We start from the raw sequence: 18,922 nt of genomic DNA, 5'->3' as shown, positions 1-18,922 counted from the left end.
CCAGGGATTTCTCTATGCTTATTACCACCCTATGCAATGCGGTGTCTACCGACTTGCCTTTGGTGTACGCATGCTGTGTTGTGGAGAGCAGCTTTTCATCCACGTTGGACTTTATGTACACATCTATCAGCCTCTCAAAGGTTTTGAGCAGAAATGATGTTAAGCTAATGGGTCTATAGTCTTTGGGATACACGTGACCGATCTTCCCCGCCTTTGGTAGAAAAGCTACACGAGCAGTTCTCCAAGAGTGCGGTACATGATTCAGTCTTATGCACCCATCGAATATTATTTTAAGCCATTCCACGACCGCCCTACTTGAGACTTGTAGCATGGCCGGGAATATACCATCTGGGCCCGGCGATTTAAACTTAGAAAACGTCTTCACTGCCCACTCGATCTTGGTATCGGTCACCAAGCCCGGCACCACTAGCTCCGTGATCGAAGTGTGAGTGATGTCTGCTGGTTCTTCTAAACCGTCTCCCGATGGGAAATGTGTATCGAGAAGCACCTCAAGGGATTCCTCACTATCACGTGACCATTCCCCGTTCTCTTTCTTTATTAGTCTCTGGACTATGTTTCCCTTTGCTAGGACTTTTTTCAACCGTGCTGTTTCACTGGAGCACTCTATGTCCGTACAGAAACTTTTCCATGAGTTTCTCTTCGCCCTGGTAATTTCACGCTTGTAGATCCTCAGTAGATCCCTGTACTCGTCCCGACACGCTTCGCTTTCCGCGGTCTTTGCGAGTTTAAACATTTCTTTTACCTGTCTTCTTAGAAGACTCAGCTCATTGCTCCACCATGGCGGCTTTGCTTTTCTTCTGAATCTTCTTAGAGGGCAAGCTTTGTTATACGCAGTCATAAGCGTACTTGTTAGGAATTCATTCGACTCCTCCAGTTCCTCTACATCAGCAACCTCTTTGGGTTGTCCCAGTTTTGTTTCTACATGTTTCTGGAATTTAGTCCAATTCGTTGCCCTAGGGTTTCTAAAGGTTCCTCCCTTCTCTACCCTCTTTAGTGGGATGCTGAAGCTTATATACGCATGGTCGGAGAAGGATGGTCTATCGAGAACCATCCAATCATACCTTGATATATCACGCTCGGAGCTCAATGTAATATCCAGAACATTGCTGGATGTTGGACCAATGTATGTAGGAACATTTCCCCTGTTGGCTATCTGCAAATTGGTTTGCAGGATGTAACAAAATAGAGATTCGCCTCTCTCGTTCGTATCTGCTCCTCCCCACGCATTGTGGTGCGCATTTGCATCTGCGCCTATGACCAACCGCCCTTGCTATACATATAATTAGGTAGAATTAGTTTCAAACCATTAGCCTTAAGGAAAATTCGATATCAGGGAAGTTTTGAATTGTTTTGAGCATTATTTTAGTATAACTAGCTAATAAAGAGTTTTATAACGTTTTACGAAGAAATTCATACTATCGTGTTCATTAGTTAGATGGGTTGAGCTTATCTCAGAATGAGCGGCTAAACACTTTAAATTGGTGTGGGTGTTGCACGAGTGCAATGTAGGGGACGTGGGTGTGAGGCGACTGTGACAGACTAGACAGGCTAGGGACATGGGACCGTAACGTACAGACAAATGTCAGGCTAAGGGGGCGTTACTAAAGTTTCGGAGTCAGTGTAACGCCCAAGGCTGCGTCAAGGTTTTACGCAGAAGGGGAGGGATGACTCCACCTGACACGGACAGACCTTTTCTTCCAGCTTTCCTTTTCTTTTCATAGATTTCAGGCATGAACCTCTCTCTTGTTTGTATAACTGTAGTAAGGCGGGTGAGCAAAAACTCACCCCACCCGACGAGCTAGCAGGGGCTTGCCAGCATGCCAAGTGCCACCTCCGCCTTACCCCAACAGTCAGTTATGCAACAGTTTATCCCGCAAAATACTAAGCCATTGGCCTTGCGACTTGTTAATTGTCATTGCGAGCGCAAGGTGAACCGGAAATTGCAATCGTTTGGGTGGAAATCCTGGTAACTCCAGAAAGTTCAAAAACTCCATGGGATAATTTACTACATCATCGGGATTTATTATGGAATCAACGGAATTGTATGTCACCAAATCGCCATCGATGTTTGATTGAATGGTGAAATTCAGTGCGTATACATCATTATTCTTTGCGGCGAGAATTGCTCGTTGACTTAACCAAGCATAATTCTGATAATTCTCACTAATGTTTGAGAAAACATTTTCAATAAGAGCTAATTGAGTCTACAAATTGGCAAAAGTCGTTGGTAAGAGTAATTAATCCATCTGTCGCATCAACTGGGACTCTTCCATTTCCAACAGCTAACAATTGTTTGGAAAATTGTGCAGCACTTTGATCATTTTGAAGTTAAACTCTCATATTAGTGGTTAGCGATAATGTTTTTACGTTATTCCACAAAGGCGATGCCTTCAGGCAAGCATTCAATTAATCTGCAGGCATTCCACGTGGAATTACTGGCAACGTCTGCCTGAAATCACCTGCCAACAATATCATCAAGCCGCCAAAGATGTTATTTCGCCGAAGATCCTTCAGTGTGAAGTTAAGTGCTTGAAGTGATTTCTTATGTGCCATAGTGCACTCATCCCAAACAATCAGTTTGCATTGCATCAACAATTTTCCCATTGCACTGGATCGGGAAATATTGCATGTTGGAGTATCAATTGTGTTTAAATTGAGTGGCAACTTAAGCGCAGAATGTGCAGTACGACCGCCATCTAGAAGAGTCGCCGCAATTCCAGATGATGCTAACGCCAAAGCTATGTTACATCTTGATCGAATAGTGGCCAAAATCAATGAAATGACAAATGTTTCCCTGTTCCTCCAGGTGCGTCCATGAAGAATAGACCACCAGTATTATTGTCCACCGCTTGCATTAATGTTTCGTATACTTGTTTTTGCTGTTCATTCAGCAACGGCACATTATTTCGAATGAATTCCTGCAATGTATCAACATTGTATTGCAGCTCGAATTAATTCTTGGTTAAATGCATCGTGCATCGATTGATTTGGCGGAATCATTCCTACTTGAATTAGTAGCTTGTTTGCAATAGACCAGCATTGATCCTCAATCAGAATCAATCCTTCATTGTAGATTTCATCGGTTATTTGCATGTCGGAATTATTCGTTCGAATGCGCAAGCGATACAAGATATTGTTACGAATATTAGCAACACTAAGGGGTACTGCCATCCTAAGCCAATGCTAAGCAGTGACGTGAATTCACATCAATAATTCAATAATTATGTCTACACATACACGGACATGCAGCGGAGAAGCAACGCACAAACACATGCAGATATCTTATCTGAAATGCTTCTGAAGGTATGCAATTATAATTGTGGAAGTGTCGGTCACACATACAAGCGCATGGGGTATGAGAGAAGCTATAAAAATTATACATCTGTAGTTGTAGCTGAGAAATTGATAACTAACTAATAAGTTCTGGAATTAGAAAAGCCTAGAAATAGCAACGAGGAAATCAGACAGTATAAAAAGGCGCAACAGTAGAGGCCAGAGATCAGTTTCATTTAAGCTATCAATCAGTTTTGATTAAGCACGCAATCTGTCGGGCAATAGTAGTTAGTTATTGTGAAGTACTTTAATAAAGGCCACTTTGCATTATTAAATATTAGAGTTATTTATTCAATAGTTTAGTGATTCGAACTTAGCAGAAGATTGCAAATAAGAGGATTTGCAGTAAATTCGTTACAATTGGTTTCAGAAGAGGAATTGAATAAATTCCGAAGACTTCGAATACAACTTGGACATGCCAAAGTTAAGTAAATTGAAGATCCAGCAACTGGAGAAGGAGTTGGAGAGCCGTAGATTGAATACAACCGGCATTAAACTAGATCTTCAGGAACGACTACGACAGGCAATGGAATTAGAAGGAATTGACGTGGAAGAGTATGACTTTTATCTTGATGGTGAGGAAACAACAAAAATGGAAGAAACACCGCAGACAATGGCGAACACAGACCTGAACATGATATTGGCTGCAATGTCGGCACAAATGTCCGAAATATCATCACAAATATCCACCAACATGTCATCCCAACTGGAATCATAGGAGACACGTTTAACATCCAAGATGGAAAAACAACTGGAATCACAGTCGACACAGATTACATCTAAGATGGAAACACAGTTAGAAGAACAGAAGACATATATGGCTGAGCAGTTGAAAGCACAAGAATCTCGCATATCTTCGCAACTCTCAGGACAGGAAGCAAGGGTATCATCAAAACTGGAAGCGCAGGATGCAAAAATCGCTCAATTTCAGGCAGAAGTCGATGATTTAAAAGGTCGTATGGAGCAGTTACAACTAAATCGCCCAGCTGTTTCAGCAAGCACTCCGAAGGTAAAGACACCATCCTTTGACGGTTCTGTTCCTTTCCAGGTCTTCAAGCTACAGTTTGAGAAGACCGCAGCAGTGAACAACTGGAATGCGGAAGATAAAGTTGCTGCACTGTTCGTGGCTTTGAAGAGGCCAGCAGCCGAAATCCTACAGACGATTCCCGAAGGAGAGCGAAACAACTATGAAGCATTGATGGCTGCTGTAGAACGACGTTATGGAAGCGAGCATAGGAAACAGATATTCCAAATTGAGTTGCAAAACCGCTACCAAAAAGCAAATGAGACATTGCAGGAGTTTGCTTCAGATATTGTGTTAAAGTCTGCATTATCAACTACAAACCTCACCTGAAGGGGTCGCTGGTAGAAGACTCGCTGCAAGCACTCGTTGCGTTGCGGATCCGTTAAACGGCATCAGTTCCTTAGAGCCTATATAGGGGACGAACAGCGATAGACTCGCCCTTATTCTTTTACCAGCGATCCATCAGATGAGTGTTTGCCAATACATTTGTATTTCATCCCTTTATATTTTTAATAAAGGCCTGTGCGACAGGGCTATCATATATATATACATATATACTTCATATCTTTGGATATTTAACTTATCTTTTTGTTGTTGGACAGCTAGGCACAGCTGGTAAGTTTTCCGTTTCATTATCGCGAGTTTCAAGAACCGGCTCCCCATAGGTTCCCCGTTTCCGGAATTCACGAGGAATTCCGGCGCCATTTATCCCCGCTCGAACATATTGATAGATTGGCTCATCTTGCAAATGCGGACGCACACTGAAATGGTAAAAATCCAGAGTTTCATAAATGGCATTCGAGATGTGGAAACGAAGCGGGCTACATATGCGAATCCAAAACTAACGGTATCGCATGCACTGACTCAGGAAACAGCCTCACTTTTTAGTAAGCCAGCGTATAAAGCTCATCGCGTGGAAGTGGAAAGGCCAGACTGGGTAGACGCAATTTTGGAAGCATTGAAGGGTACGCAGCAGAATAATAATGATGCAGTGAAATACTTTTAGTGTGGAAAGCCATGGCATATTGCGCGTTATTGCAACACCAACCCTAACATTTCCAACAATGTGGGTGGTCGTAAACGCAGAGCAGAAGGAGATGAGCAAATCTCCAAGACCACTCAATCGCTAAACTAAATCGAGTCAGCCGCAAGGGGTGCGACAGCTAGCTCCCGCAATTGAAAGAAGTTCGAGCAATCTTACTGTTGGAGGACATGTGGATGGAAAGGAACGTTTACTGACTGTAGATACGGGTGCATCTCATTCCATCATTCGAGCGGATTTAGTCAACAAACAGATAAGGCCATTTCCTGGAGCAAGATTACGTACAGCCACGGGAGAGGACACCCAGGTAATTGGAGAAGTACTACACAATTTTATAGTGGCAGATATTGTTGATGAAATCATAATTGGAGTGGACTTCTTAATCAACCAAGGCATCAAGATCGATATGCAAAGCAAGACGATGCGATATAAGAACATGGATGTACCCCCAGCGGGTAAGGGGGTCAGAATATACCCGCGGTAGGTATGCCTGTCGTAAGAGGCGACTAAAGTACCAGATTCAAGGGGTGTGTAGCGCAACCCTTCAGGTTGCCAGCGCAATATATAGCTTCTCCAAACCCAACCTCACCTATCCGGGGCGAATCCTGTTTCACTAACAGACGAGGCTCTGGCGATCCCAAGCTCCACATGGAACTTGGGGGTGGGGAGGGAGGGGATGGCCTCGAGGTTTAATGTGGCCACATAAATCATTCCCGAGATGGTCGGGCTAGCACCTTAATGGTGCTGTGGTACCGGAGCGTACCGGATCTGTATCCGGCAAAGGACCATCACACCGATAACACTCCCCAAAGCCTTCGGGGAGCAACCTTATCGCTACAACAACAACAACAACAAACATGGATGTGCCGCTTAATTTCGGCTACGAGAGAGGCTACAGCAGTAAACGAGTGCTGGTGGAAGAGAGTCAGCAAATACCACCAAAATCCGAAGCAGTCATCTGGGCAAAGGTTGATGGAGATTGTGGGACAAACAAATTGTGGGTTGTCGAAGCAACAAACAAATCAGCACTGAATGGGTTGCAAGGTATGGTGTACCAATGGAGTTACATTCTGACCAAGGCAGGAATTTTGAATCAGCTGTGTTCCAAGAAATGTGCAAGAAGTTGGGCATTCGAAAAACACGGACAACTGCATTGCATCCTCAGTCCGATGGTATGGTAGAACGTTTCAATAGAACATTGGAGGAGCATTTAAGGAAAGTAGTAGACACACATATCATTATTCTTGATGGCCTACCGATCAAACTCCCGCAAAGGTAATTTTTGGCAATGACTTTCGACTGCCAGCTGATTTGAAGTATGGGATAGATGCCGATGCGGAGAGGAATGTCAAGAAATCCACTGGTGTCTTGGAAGAAGAGCTGAGAGATATACACGATCTGGTAAGACAACGAGCAAAGATTATGAGTGATAAGATGAAAGCGAGGTACGATAAAGCAATTAATTCGGAAGGGTTTCAGGAATGAGATTTGGTGCTGCTATACAACTCACAACGAAAAAAAGGTTTGTCCCCGAAATTGCAGTGTAACTGGGAAGGCCCATACAAAGTTGTAAAACGGATCAACGATGTAGTGTACCGCATACAAACCATTGGGAAACCACGAACCAAAATGAAAGTGGTTCATTTGGAGAGGCTAGCAGCGTTTAGATCGAGAGATTTGTCTGATCGGGACGATCAGACTTAGGTGGAGGGCAGTGTTACGAATATTAGAAACACTAAGGGGTACTGCCATCTCTAAGCCGATGCTAAGCAGTGACGTGAATTCACATCAATAATTCAATAATTATGGAATTAGAAAAGCCTAGAAATATGCAACGAGGAAATCAGACAGTACAAAAAGACGACAACAGTAGAGGCGAGAGATCAGTTTCATTTAAGCTATCAGTCAGTTTGGTTTAATTAAGCAAGCTATTAGTTGCGAGTTATAAAAGTGTTATTGTACTTTAATAAAGGCAATTTTTCCATTATTCAATATTGGAGTTATTTATTCAACAGTTTAGCGATACGAACGTTAGAAGAAGATTGCAAATAAGGGGAATTGCAGTAAATTCGTTACAATATCTTCACATATGTCGTCTTTGTATTTGTTCCATAACAGAATTGGTTGTGAAGAGAAACATGAGGTGATTAAAATTGCGAACAGCGTTCGTATTTGGTACGCATTTGATGAAACAACTGAATCCGCAAGTGTTAAATCCCAATGAGAATCGTTCTCCAGCAAACCCAATAGTTGACATGCTTCTCGATATGTTTGGCATTGGTGGCCATTCACATTTTTCAAATGCGCAAATGATTTTGGTCCACGTACATTTACCAACAGCAGTCGCAAATAAAAACATTCATCATTTCTAGGATGAACAGTATACATGCGACCTAGAGCATCAGTGGAAAACACCTGTGGCCAATTTGGAACTGGGGTTCCTTGTTTGCGACGTTGGAATTTCTTTGTTGATTGATTCCAAGTGTAATACTTCTGATCGTGGGATGGTGTAGTGTGTGGTGTATGTGTAGTTGTTATGTGTTGCAATTGATTGGTGTGAGTGATTGGTTGTGTGTGTTGTATCTTTTACCTTGCAAGTAGGCATGAAGCCGCCTTCTCTAATGATATTAGCTCCAAAGGAAGTCATGCGAAAGCAGTTATTGTATTCAAGGATACGTTGAAGAAAATGGTTGGAATCGGGATCAGTTCCATCGAACAATGGTTTCAGTGGCTGTGGTGGTGGAAGTAATGGATCCAGTTTGACTTTTCCACTTGCGCAGCATAATCCGTCCGTTTCTCTTACGAACTTTAACGCATTGCAATATCGGCATACAGTCGTCATTGGTCAAATATCTAAATTACCATCATCACTGTAGTTCGCAGTGGGATCATATGGGAATGCCAAGCGATTGTATGATGCCAATGATCTTCCTGTGCTCACGCGTTGTCTCAATCGGGAATTTTCTCTTATTATATTTTGTCTTTCTTCGCTTAAGTTCTGTGAATACACCTGTCTTCCACGGCGGCCGATGTTCGCACGTCGTCCTCTCGGCAGTTTGGACTATGGACAGACTTTTAACCTCAAATGCACCATCCACATAATTTACACAGTTCAACTCACCACCTTAAGGACAAATGCCTGCTGTTGAAGTTGAATAAAAATTTGCTCAAGTCTGATTTGATGGTTTCCAACTGAACTGTTAGGAAACGAATAACTTTAACCCCAATTTCACAGTGAACGCTACCGATTTACACATTAGCGTTTGAAAGAAGTGCGCATAATAAATGTTACATGAAATTAACTGAACACAGTACAATGAGTAGCTGTCAAACAATGTATCACGCATCGGCGCCATCTACTTAAAATTGATACCCATAATGTAAAAACATATTCTAGGTGTATCCGGGTCCATGTTTTGGCCTATATCTCGAGACCCTAGTCACCCAGCGGTGTAAAAATTTCTCTGTGCTAAAGCATACAGCAACAGCTTAAATTTGATACACATAATGTAAAAACACATTCTAGGTGTATCCGAGTCCACGTTTTGGCCTATATCTCGAGACCATAGTCCCCCAGCGGTGTAAAACTTACTCTGTACTAAAGCATACAGCAGACGTTGTTCTGCCCTAAATTTGGTATATCTGTGTTCATATTAATAAGCTTTTTCCGTCTAACTCTGCCCTTGCCCCTCTACACTTTTTCCTAATCTTTGTATTCACTCCTCCCTCCGTATTTTTCGCTTCATCTATCTCCATCTTCGTCTCATTCTATCTCTTTCTCAGTCTTCTTCTCCTCTCTTTTCTCTTCTCTCAAGTTTTTCTCATTCCTCTTCATATCTTATTGCCAGTCCCAGAGGGTGGTATGTATTTTGTTGCAGTCCCATTCCGAGTCTCAGTCCCAGTCCCACTTCGAGTCTCAGTCTCAGTCCCAGTCCTAGTCCTAATCCTAGTTCCAGTCCGTCTCTGGTCTACTTCCCGGGAAAAGCATCGTAAATTCTAATACATATAGGCAAATTTATATACCAAATTTCAGGCAAATCGAATAGGGCGTATGTAAATAGGTATGTGGGTATTATTAATTCATGTCTTTATTTCGGCTTCGCATGCATATTTATCAGTTTTGCCATGTTTATGCGACTAAATCGAATATCACAATGAAAATTACTTTAAAGCTCTCAGCAACAGCTTTCATTTGATATCCATAATACACACACATTCTAGGGGTACCCGGGTCCATGTGTTGGCCTATATCTCGAGACCCTCGTCACCCAGGGGTACGAAAATTACCCTCTACTAAAGCAATCATCAACAGCTTCAATTTGATACCCATAATGTAAAAACGCTGTATAGGTGTTAACGGGCCTGCGTTTTGGCTAATATCTCAAGACCCTAGTCACCCAGGGGTATGGAAATTACCCTCTACTAAAGCACTCATCAACAGCTTTCATTTGATATCGATATCCTATAGACACATTCTAGGGGTATCCGGGTCCACGTTTTGGCATACATATATCTCGAGACCCTGTGCGTCGATCCTGAATTTTGCTATAAACCTCACTGAGCCCGAGACCTTTCCAACGAATGCAAAGCCGTGGAAATCGGTTCGTGCGTTCTGGAGTTATAGCGTCAGGAAGGAAAACCTGACTTTTTTTATATAATAGATTTGCGATACCCGGCAGATGATGTTCTGGGTCACCCTGGTCCACATTTTGGTCGATATCTCGAAAACGCCTTCACATATACAACTAAGGGCCACTCCCTTTTAAAACCCTCATTAATACCTTTAATTTGATACCCATATCGTTCAAAACATTCTAAAGTCACCCCTGGGTCCACCTTTATGGCGATATCTCGAAAAGGCGTCCACCTATAGAACTAAGACCCACTTCCTTTGAAAATACTCATTAAGACCTTTCATATGATACCCGTGTCATACAAACACATTCCAGGGTTACCCTACGTTCATTTTCCTACATGGTGATTTTCCCTTATTTTGTCTCCAAAGCTCTCAGCGGTTACACCCGAACTTAGCCTTCCTTACTTGTTTAAATATCATTTTATATTGATAACAAACTAGTAGTAAAAACTAGTTAAATCTTTAATGCAGTGTTTAATCTCATAACTTCATATTTCCAAGGAATATTAACTATGTATCACTAGATGGAATTAAGAGTTATAAAAAAAGTTTAAATAAATTTAAGTAAGCCTAACCATGTATAAATTTTACATTATGGACAAGAAATAATACATAAATACATACTGTTGTTGTTGTAGCGATAAGGTTGCTACCCGAAGGCTTTGGGGAGTGTTATCGATGTGATGGTCCTTTGCCGCATACAAATCCGGTACGCTCCGGTACCATAGCACCATTAAGGTGCTAGCCCGACCATCGATTTATGTGGCCACATTAAACCCTCAGGCCATTCCCTCCCTCCCTACCCCCAAGTTCCATGAGGAGCTTGGGGTCGTCAGAGCCTCGTCTGTTAGTAAAACAGGGTTCGCCGCGGATAGGTGAGGTTGACAATTGGGTTTGGAGAAGCATATATTGCGCTGGCAACCTGAAGGGTTGCGGTACACAGCCCCTTGAATCTGGTATTTTAGTCGCCTCTTACGACAGGCATACCTACCGCGGGTATATTCTGATCCCCTAACCCGCTGGGGTACATAAATACATACTCTTTCTCTGCGGTTCATAAATTAAGTCTAAAATCACTTTTTTCTAAATAAGTCGACGATGCTCGCTTCTAGATGAATTTCCGTGGTTTTCATATGGGACAATTTCTTCATCGCCATCATTCATATCTTCTTTAGATGATAAACGTTCGTAAAACCTTGATCGAATATTTGATTCACGTATCCTCCAACATGTACGTAAATATGGGCGATGACAATTTTTCGATGTTAGTGATGGATAATATTGTCTATAAATTAAATAAATAATAGTTAAGCCAATTATGCTGCCTGTAAGAACATCCTCCCAATGATGATGATAATCGCAAGTACGACTTAAAGCAATTAAGGCTGCGAAAATTAGTGGCATAATTGTAGCGCATAAACGCCAAGATTGACCACGTCCACGTGTACTAAATGCATGCAATTTCGCACCTACAAGCATGGAAATAAATCCAAAGGCAACAAAGGCAACTAAAATGCAAGAAGGAAATTTTTGAATAGTAAAAATGTCGACGAATTTTTCTAATCCACGTTACAACAACTTACAAGAAGCATGCCCACTGGGAAAACTTTTACGTCCTTCGCTTATTTGGCGTATATCACCTGTACAATTGTAAATGTCTTCGCCTGGAATGGTACTATTGTTTAGCACTTCTATTCCATCTGGAAAGCAGCGATAGTAGAAATCGGGTCTATGACGTCCAACTGTTATTTTTAAAATACTAGTTACAAGTCCATTCAATCCAAGTGCCAATGTCCACACCCAGTTGGCAGCGCGAAAGTCACGGCGATCACCTGTCAGCCACAGCTGAAACAGTGTCACAAAAAATGGCCCCAATGTTACTGATAATAAAAGCGCTTGTGCTGAGAAAATATCCGGTGTACGTGGATTTTTATACAACCATATTTCCTCTGGGTGTAATTTACGTTGAAAAGGTTTTGTTTTCTCTAGAGCTCTAAAAAAAGAAAGAACACATATGTACATGTTTAGTTCGTTAGTGAGAATTATGAATTTAGTATAAAAAACAAAATCAAAACAGGAATGAATAGATGCTTTCGAACGGCTGCAGGGTTGCTCATGGCTACCCCAATAGCCGCCGTCAGCCTAGAAGCGCGGTATCACGATATCGATTGTCAACTACAAAGGAGGTCAGCTGGTTTCGCAGCGAAAAATTTGGCACTACGAGATCACCCATTACACGAACATATGTGGAAGCTACAATCAGCGAATAGAAGAAAAGTAGGCGGCAGAAACGCTAGCGCTCTGGAAAACATTATAAGCTACCTTAACAATAATAAAACACCCATACCAGCACAACCACTAAGAAAGTCACCTAAAGTAAAATTCCATACGTATATGACACTGCGAATTCAAAAAAAAAAAAAAAAATACAAATGCTAGTCTTTAAAACCTTCTACGCAAAAATAAAAAATGAATTCAACCCAGACCTTATTTTGTTCACTGACTTCTCTAGGCAGTGCGTTACCTCAACCTATGCTTTAGTAGAACAAACTTCAGTTGACTCCTTTAAAACTCTGAAGCAAAGTCTATTACCGCTACATGCAGGAATTTCCGATGCAGAACTTGCAGCTGTTGAACAGGCAATTATGTACGCTGCTGAAAGAAAAGAAAAACGTTGATATGTTCCGACAGCCAAAGTGTAGTCAAATACATTTGGCTCTACTGAATATAATGGACCGGAAATCCAAAGACCTGGCGAGGATCAATTAATAAAAATCCTTTGGATTCCAGGCCACATAGGAATCAAAGGAAAAGCAGCGCTCCGGTTACCATTAACTGTGGCAGTACCTTGCTATAGCAGTATTATAAGAAACCACTGTTATAGTTGTCAAGACGTTGAGGAACAAGAAAAATTCAAATATATTTCTTCGAACACACAACCTGGGCACAAAGAGGCCAAACTACAATATAAACTTTACCAGTGATGAATGTATAAAGATTGCAAGAATGAGAGTTGAAACCATGCTGTTCAGCATATCTCATCATTACAATGATAATGGTCCGATTCAATGTTCGACATGCACCACTGCATTGACTCCCGAACACATGATGCAAATCCGTCCGTTGACGAAATTATAAACCCGCATGGATGTTGCCCTAGACTGCAGTAAAACGGAAACGATAAACACTGTCAATAACGCCTTGAAAACCTATAACGTCTACCACACTACTTAATACAGCAGCGAAAAATAACTATCCTTTAAGTAAAGTCAATATACATTTAGCTTACATACCAATATTACATTCCATATTGCTTGGAAAGTTCTAATAATATTTTAAAGATAAAGATACTGTTCCTCATAGTCTTCTTGCATTGAAACGAATATCTTCACCTGGTCCAGATGGTGTTCCTAGTTGTGTGCTTAAGTACTGTGCTGTCAGCTTATCTGAGCCTATCTTTAAATTATTTAAACTATCTCTGAAATCTGCATCATTCCCATCTATTTGGAAACAATCGTTTATTATACCTTTACTTAAAAAAGGTAGTAGGTCTAATATTGAGAACTACAGAGGCATAGCTAAGCTCTCAGCTAACCCTAAAACTTTTGAGCAGATAATTACATATCAGCTTCAATATCTGTGTAGCTCTTTAATATTACCTTGTATACATGGTTTTGTGCATCGGAGATCAACAACTACCAACTTGCTAAAATTTACGTCTTTTGTTATAAAATGGTTTTTTAGATTGTTTTTTATATCTTCTGGGCTTTCCAGTGCCTTTATTAAGTTGGATTTCAAGTTATCTTGAAAATAGGACTCAACGAGTTTTCTTCAACAACAATCTTTCAAAGTCGTTTGATGTAATTTCTGGCGTGCCCCAGGGTAGCCATTTGCACCCATTACTTTTTACCTGTTCATTAATGACTTACCACAGGTTATCTTACATTCTAGAGTTTTGTATGTATGCAGATGATGTAAAACTTTGTTAAACATATCTGCCTTCAAACTTGTTCTATTTTGATCAGCTTCAGGCCGATCTTGACTCATATCAAAGCTGGTGTACTGCAAATTTACTTTTTTTGAATTACTCTAATGGTGTTTTCTTTTCTACACGAAAATGTCGCCTTCTCGCCAACCCTTCAAAAAGTTGTATTCTGTTGTAAAATCAGCTTAGCCTCCATAGAGGGCATCATTATCTTTTCTCAACAACCTACCCCTAAAAATGGCCAAAAATGCAACATTACTTGCCCTCGCTGCCATTGACGGTGCAGAAAACAGCCCTGTCAATTAGCTGATGAATCACACGAAGCTGAAGCGAATGCTATATATGAACGTATGTGTCCGCATCATGCCTCACTCAAAAGCAATTTGCGATCACACTTGACAGCGAACAACCACACGAACTGCATTTTTTTTGTAAAAATGGTTACAATTTTTGTTCTTTTCAAGTCATACAGGGTGGCACTGAACATTTTAAGTGGCTAAAATTTCACAGGGCGAAGTGAGAATCTTATACTAATTTCACACAGACGGCTTATTGAATAATAAAGGCAATTTTCTACATTAAAACGCTTCCCTACAAGAACACTGACTATCATATGACTATCATCTGATTGTCAGCAATGTCAACCTAACGATCAGCGCCTCATACAAACTTTCTATCACAAACTTAAGGGGACTTGCGCAAATATGATGTAAACAATTGTGTACGTGTGAGTTTTTGTCTCCTTCTTATACACTAACATGGCCTACTGATTAAGTATATAGCCGTACTGCTCACTCTCATTCCTTTTCCTGGATCAGTGCTGACACTCTAACTATCAAAAAGTGTCATAAATGATAATTTACTGTAGATATCAGGTTTGACTGTTATACTATCATAAATGACCATTGTTATATTCCGCCAAAAATGAAACAATGCTTTTTGCTTTTTATTTACTTTATTTCATTACGTTTTTAATTTTGTACGTGATAAAAGCATACGTGTTTCTTATTTGTTTAAAATAAATAGTTTTATAAGAATTCGAGTTCAAAATGTTCAATTTAAATTCAGAAAATAACAAAACAACAGAAGAGCGCTTTCCTCATGCGGAAACACATTTAAAAATGAATCACCACTAACCACTATTATTTTTCGCGTATCAATTTTTTGAGTGCGCCCCATACATTCCGACAGCTTTTAGTATTTTTTAATATTATTTTAGATTTTTTTCTTTTAGCATGGAGCTTTGAAATGCTCTCTTTTTCATTTTTTAGACTTATTTTTTATATGGTTTTCGTCGTTTGAAAATGGCGTAATTTAAAAAATAACAAAACAACCGTGATAATCATTTGATTGCCATATGACAGTCAGTAGTGACAACATGATTAAATCGGATAATCTGTTCTCGCATACATAAAATTTCGTTGAGAATTATGTATCTGTCTCTCATGCATTATGGTATCTGCTGTATGTTCTTTTGTTCTGTACCAGGTGTCCGAAGCCTTCCCAGTTTGAGTCCTTTTCCATGATTATAGGCTGTCGTTGGGAACATGCGGACATGCGTGAGCGAACAAATGAACATACATAAATTTGAGTATCAATGTTTACGTCATCGCAGGATCAGCATTGTCAATTACAAGTGTGAGTGTATTAGTAAAACTATCAGAGTTTCTTGTAGGGTTATTGAGCTCAATCTTCCCTACAAAATTCGAATCTACTATTATTTCATTAGTAGCTAATCGAATGCGTAATGAAGTCAAAAGCACAATGCAACTCTGTTGGCAGCGTTCCGCTTCCGTTTCCGCTTCTTAGTTTTCAAAGCAAATGCCATTGTCTGCATGGCGGAACGATACAAGGTGGCCGCATCGAACAGCTGATTATAACCTTTTTTATTTGATTTGATACATCAACTACCGGCGTAGTACGATTTTGACATTTGTCCATCGAATTTACAAGTACATGGAATTTTTTTTGTTTGTAGGTATGTCACCATGCTCCCACCTTGTATCCTTCCGCCATGATTGTCTGTCTCATCCTTCATACTAATCGAGCAGTTACTTCTGTGTGAAAGCAAAAATTTACGATTTCATTAGCAGGTGAAATGAGATCATTAAGTTTCTGTGTGAAAACAGTATAAGCAAATGACTCCTGTTGTAACTGATCTAGGTGTTATTTTTGATCCGAAATTAAGTTTTGCCATACATATTTCAACCACTATAGACAAAGCATCTGGTGTACTACGATTTATCAAACGTTGGGCTAAAGAGTTTGATGACCGTTATTTCACCAAGATGCTTTATACCTCGCTGGTATGTCCTATTCTCGAGTACTGTTCATGTGTTTGGTCTCCAATCTATCAAATCCATATAAATCGGATTGAGTCGGTCCAGAGACAGTTTTTAATTTTTGCATTACGATGTCTCAACTGGGAATCAAGTACTCATCTTCCACCATACAGGAATAGGCTTCTTCTAATTAATTTGCCATCTCTAGAGAATCGTAGAGTATTACACGGCGTTATGTTCATTCACAAGCTCATCATCGGCGTGATTGACTCCCCTGACCTAATCAGTCAACTAAATTTTGCTGTTCCTGCTAGGACCTCCAGACATTTCGTGCCTTTTCATTTACCTCTATGCCGGCAAAATTTTTCCAGAAATAGGCCCTTGCATCATTGGTGCTCGTGTTACAATGATTTGTATGACTGCATTGGCTTTGAATGCTCGTTTGCCGCTTTACATACTGATATACTCCATGGTGGAATAACTAGGTGAAGTAAGCCGTCAATTGTCTCGCTCTAAATTCTTCTTTGTTCTGTCATTCAGCTATCTGAAAATTTTTCACCAATGTTGTCCCCGAAAGTGTTGCTTTTTGCATTTTTCAGGAGTAAAATATGCCACTTATAGTACTTTTTTCACATAAACTATTAGGTGAATATCGATGGACCTTTACTGGATTTAATTACAGAAATTCATCAGTTAGGGTATCTTTGGTGTTCTCTTCCATAAGTAAGGCCGTGCTAAACTAATAGTTCCATATTTTTGATATTATCATTATATACATATGTTTAATTTGTTCCCAAAAAAATTGAAAAAGGACTTTGTTAAAAAAAACTATTTGCATTCACGTCATATTCAACCATGGATTTTCCCCTGTACAGTACTAGTGAAGACTTTCGAGGAATGTTTTTCTCATTCATACAAGAACCCCAAAATTGTCGTATTATACCTTATTTTGAAAAAACTTCGGCTAAACAGTGGTATTCTAAATATACAAAAAATTGTAACTCACTGTTGCTGTTTGGCCCAAAAATCAGAACACTAAGATGAGAGGAAGCACTGCTACAACAACAACAGGAATGTTACACTTAAGGATTGTAATTTAGAATATATGAATCCAGCTCGCTTTGGATCAGCATCTTATCGTTCTAGGCCGAATGCCACTGGGCTAGTCTATCCCCTGATATATTTTGGTAAATAATAACTCGGTAACATTACTAATACATCATGAATTCAACTGTCAAGAATGCTTGGGGGATCTTCTGATTAAGTTTGTTGTTATATATTAGAAGAGCATATTTTTTAATCCCGACTCTCAACGAGAAATCAATAAAGCAGATGAACATGTCAATGAATTTTAAGGGACGGAAACACATTTAAGACTATCACGATCACGACCAAGTGTGACTGTAAAACTTTTCATCGAACCCGAAACCCATTTCAGTTCCGCCAAAGCAGAAAAGTACAACTAAATAACTGGCGTACATATGTATGTACTTTATATGAATAACTTACTTACTTACTTAATTGGCGCTTAACCGTCTAAACGGTTATGGCCGTCCAAAAAGGCGCGCCAGTCGCTCCTTCGCTCCGCCAACCGGCACCAATTGGTCACACCAAGGGAGTTTAGATCGTTTTCCACCTGGTTCTTCCAACGGAGTGGGGGCCGCCCTCTACCTCTGCTTCCATAGGCGGGTTCCGATAGAAACACTTTCTTGGCCGGAGCATCATCATTCATTCGCATAACATGGCCTAGCCAGCGCAGCCGCTGCGTTTTAATTCGCTGGACTATGGTGATGTCTGCGTATAGCTCGTACAGCTCATCATTAAATCTTCTTCGGTACTCGCCATCGCCAACGCGTATGAATAACACATGTTTCTTTTATGTTCGGTTTTTCAATGAAAGTTTCAACTGCAGTTGAAATAAAGATCAGTTAAAGTGGCCAAATTGAATTTTTTTTTTTTATTCGATCCTAAAAGTAATGTTAGCTCGCACTGGTGCTTTGTATGCAGTTTTGCACTGATATGCTGAAAACCGCAATTTCTGTAATGGCTTTCGTAGCAAGGTATTTATTTTTCTACTCCTAGTTCTTCAAAGCGGGTAAAAATTTTACCCTCTTCTGACCGTCGAAAATACATCACTACCGTTTCAGATAGCGTACATCTTCTGTCTTTTTTTATTTACTTCACCTGATGATGCCACCATGCTATACTCTTAGGTTTAGGCCTGATATTTTAATTTTATTTTTTCTTATGCAATGCGATGCCAAATTTTTATAACATACTAATTTTCTATGTACCTCTTTTAAACTTTTTATACTCAGCGTGCTTTGCACACACAAAAACCTGATAATTTAGTAAATAATACACCTAGAATGTTGAAATTTGACATGTGGACTGATATTGAGACTCTTGATAAAAATTTGGAAATTTGTTTCAAAATCGGCGTGGCACCGCCCACTTATGATAAAATCGATATTACAAATATTATTAATAATTTTTGTTGTTATATCGGCCTACTGATTTTAAGATCGCGGGTTCGAATCGAGCTCAAGGCCTAACAATAATTTTTTATCATTATTATTGTTATGATAAATTTTTTCTT

At 40.1% G+C, this 18,922-nt stretch overlaps 1 protein-coding gene across 5 annotated transcripts in view; it reads right to left on the bottom strand.

The window, feature by feature from the left end:
- Positions 1–10,515: 10,515 nt before the first annotated feature.
- The window catches only part of LOC137252939 (phospholipid phosphatase 5), a 38,624-nt gene continuing 30,217 nt past the window's right edge, over positions 10,516–18,922 (bottom strand). For all 5 annotated transcript variants that reach the window (XM_067789116.1, XM_067789078.1, XM_067789099.1 and 2 more), the window contains 2 exons: positions 11,640–12,049; positions 10,516–11,564 (listed from right to left, as the gene is read on the bottom strand). In XM_067789116.1, the coding sequence (XP_067645217.1) occupies positions 11,140–11,564; positions 11,640–12,049 (835 nt within the window). In that variant the 3' untranslated portion in view covers positions 10,516–11,139. The remainder of the gene's footprint in view (positions 11,565–11,639; positions 12,050–18,922) is intronic.

The sequence above is a fragment of the Eurosta solidaginis genome, chromosome 1 (genome assembly GCF_040869045.1).
Source record: "Eurosta solidaginis isolate ZX-2024a chromosome 1, ASM4086904v1, whole genome shotgun sequence".
Taxonomy (NCBI): domain Eukaryota; kingdom Metazoa; phylum Arthropoda; class Insecta; order Diptera; family Tephritidae; genus Eurosta; species Eurosta solidaginis.
Note: the sequence above shows the minus strand (reverse complement) of the source record. Positions and strands in the feature narration are given on the sequence as shown.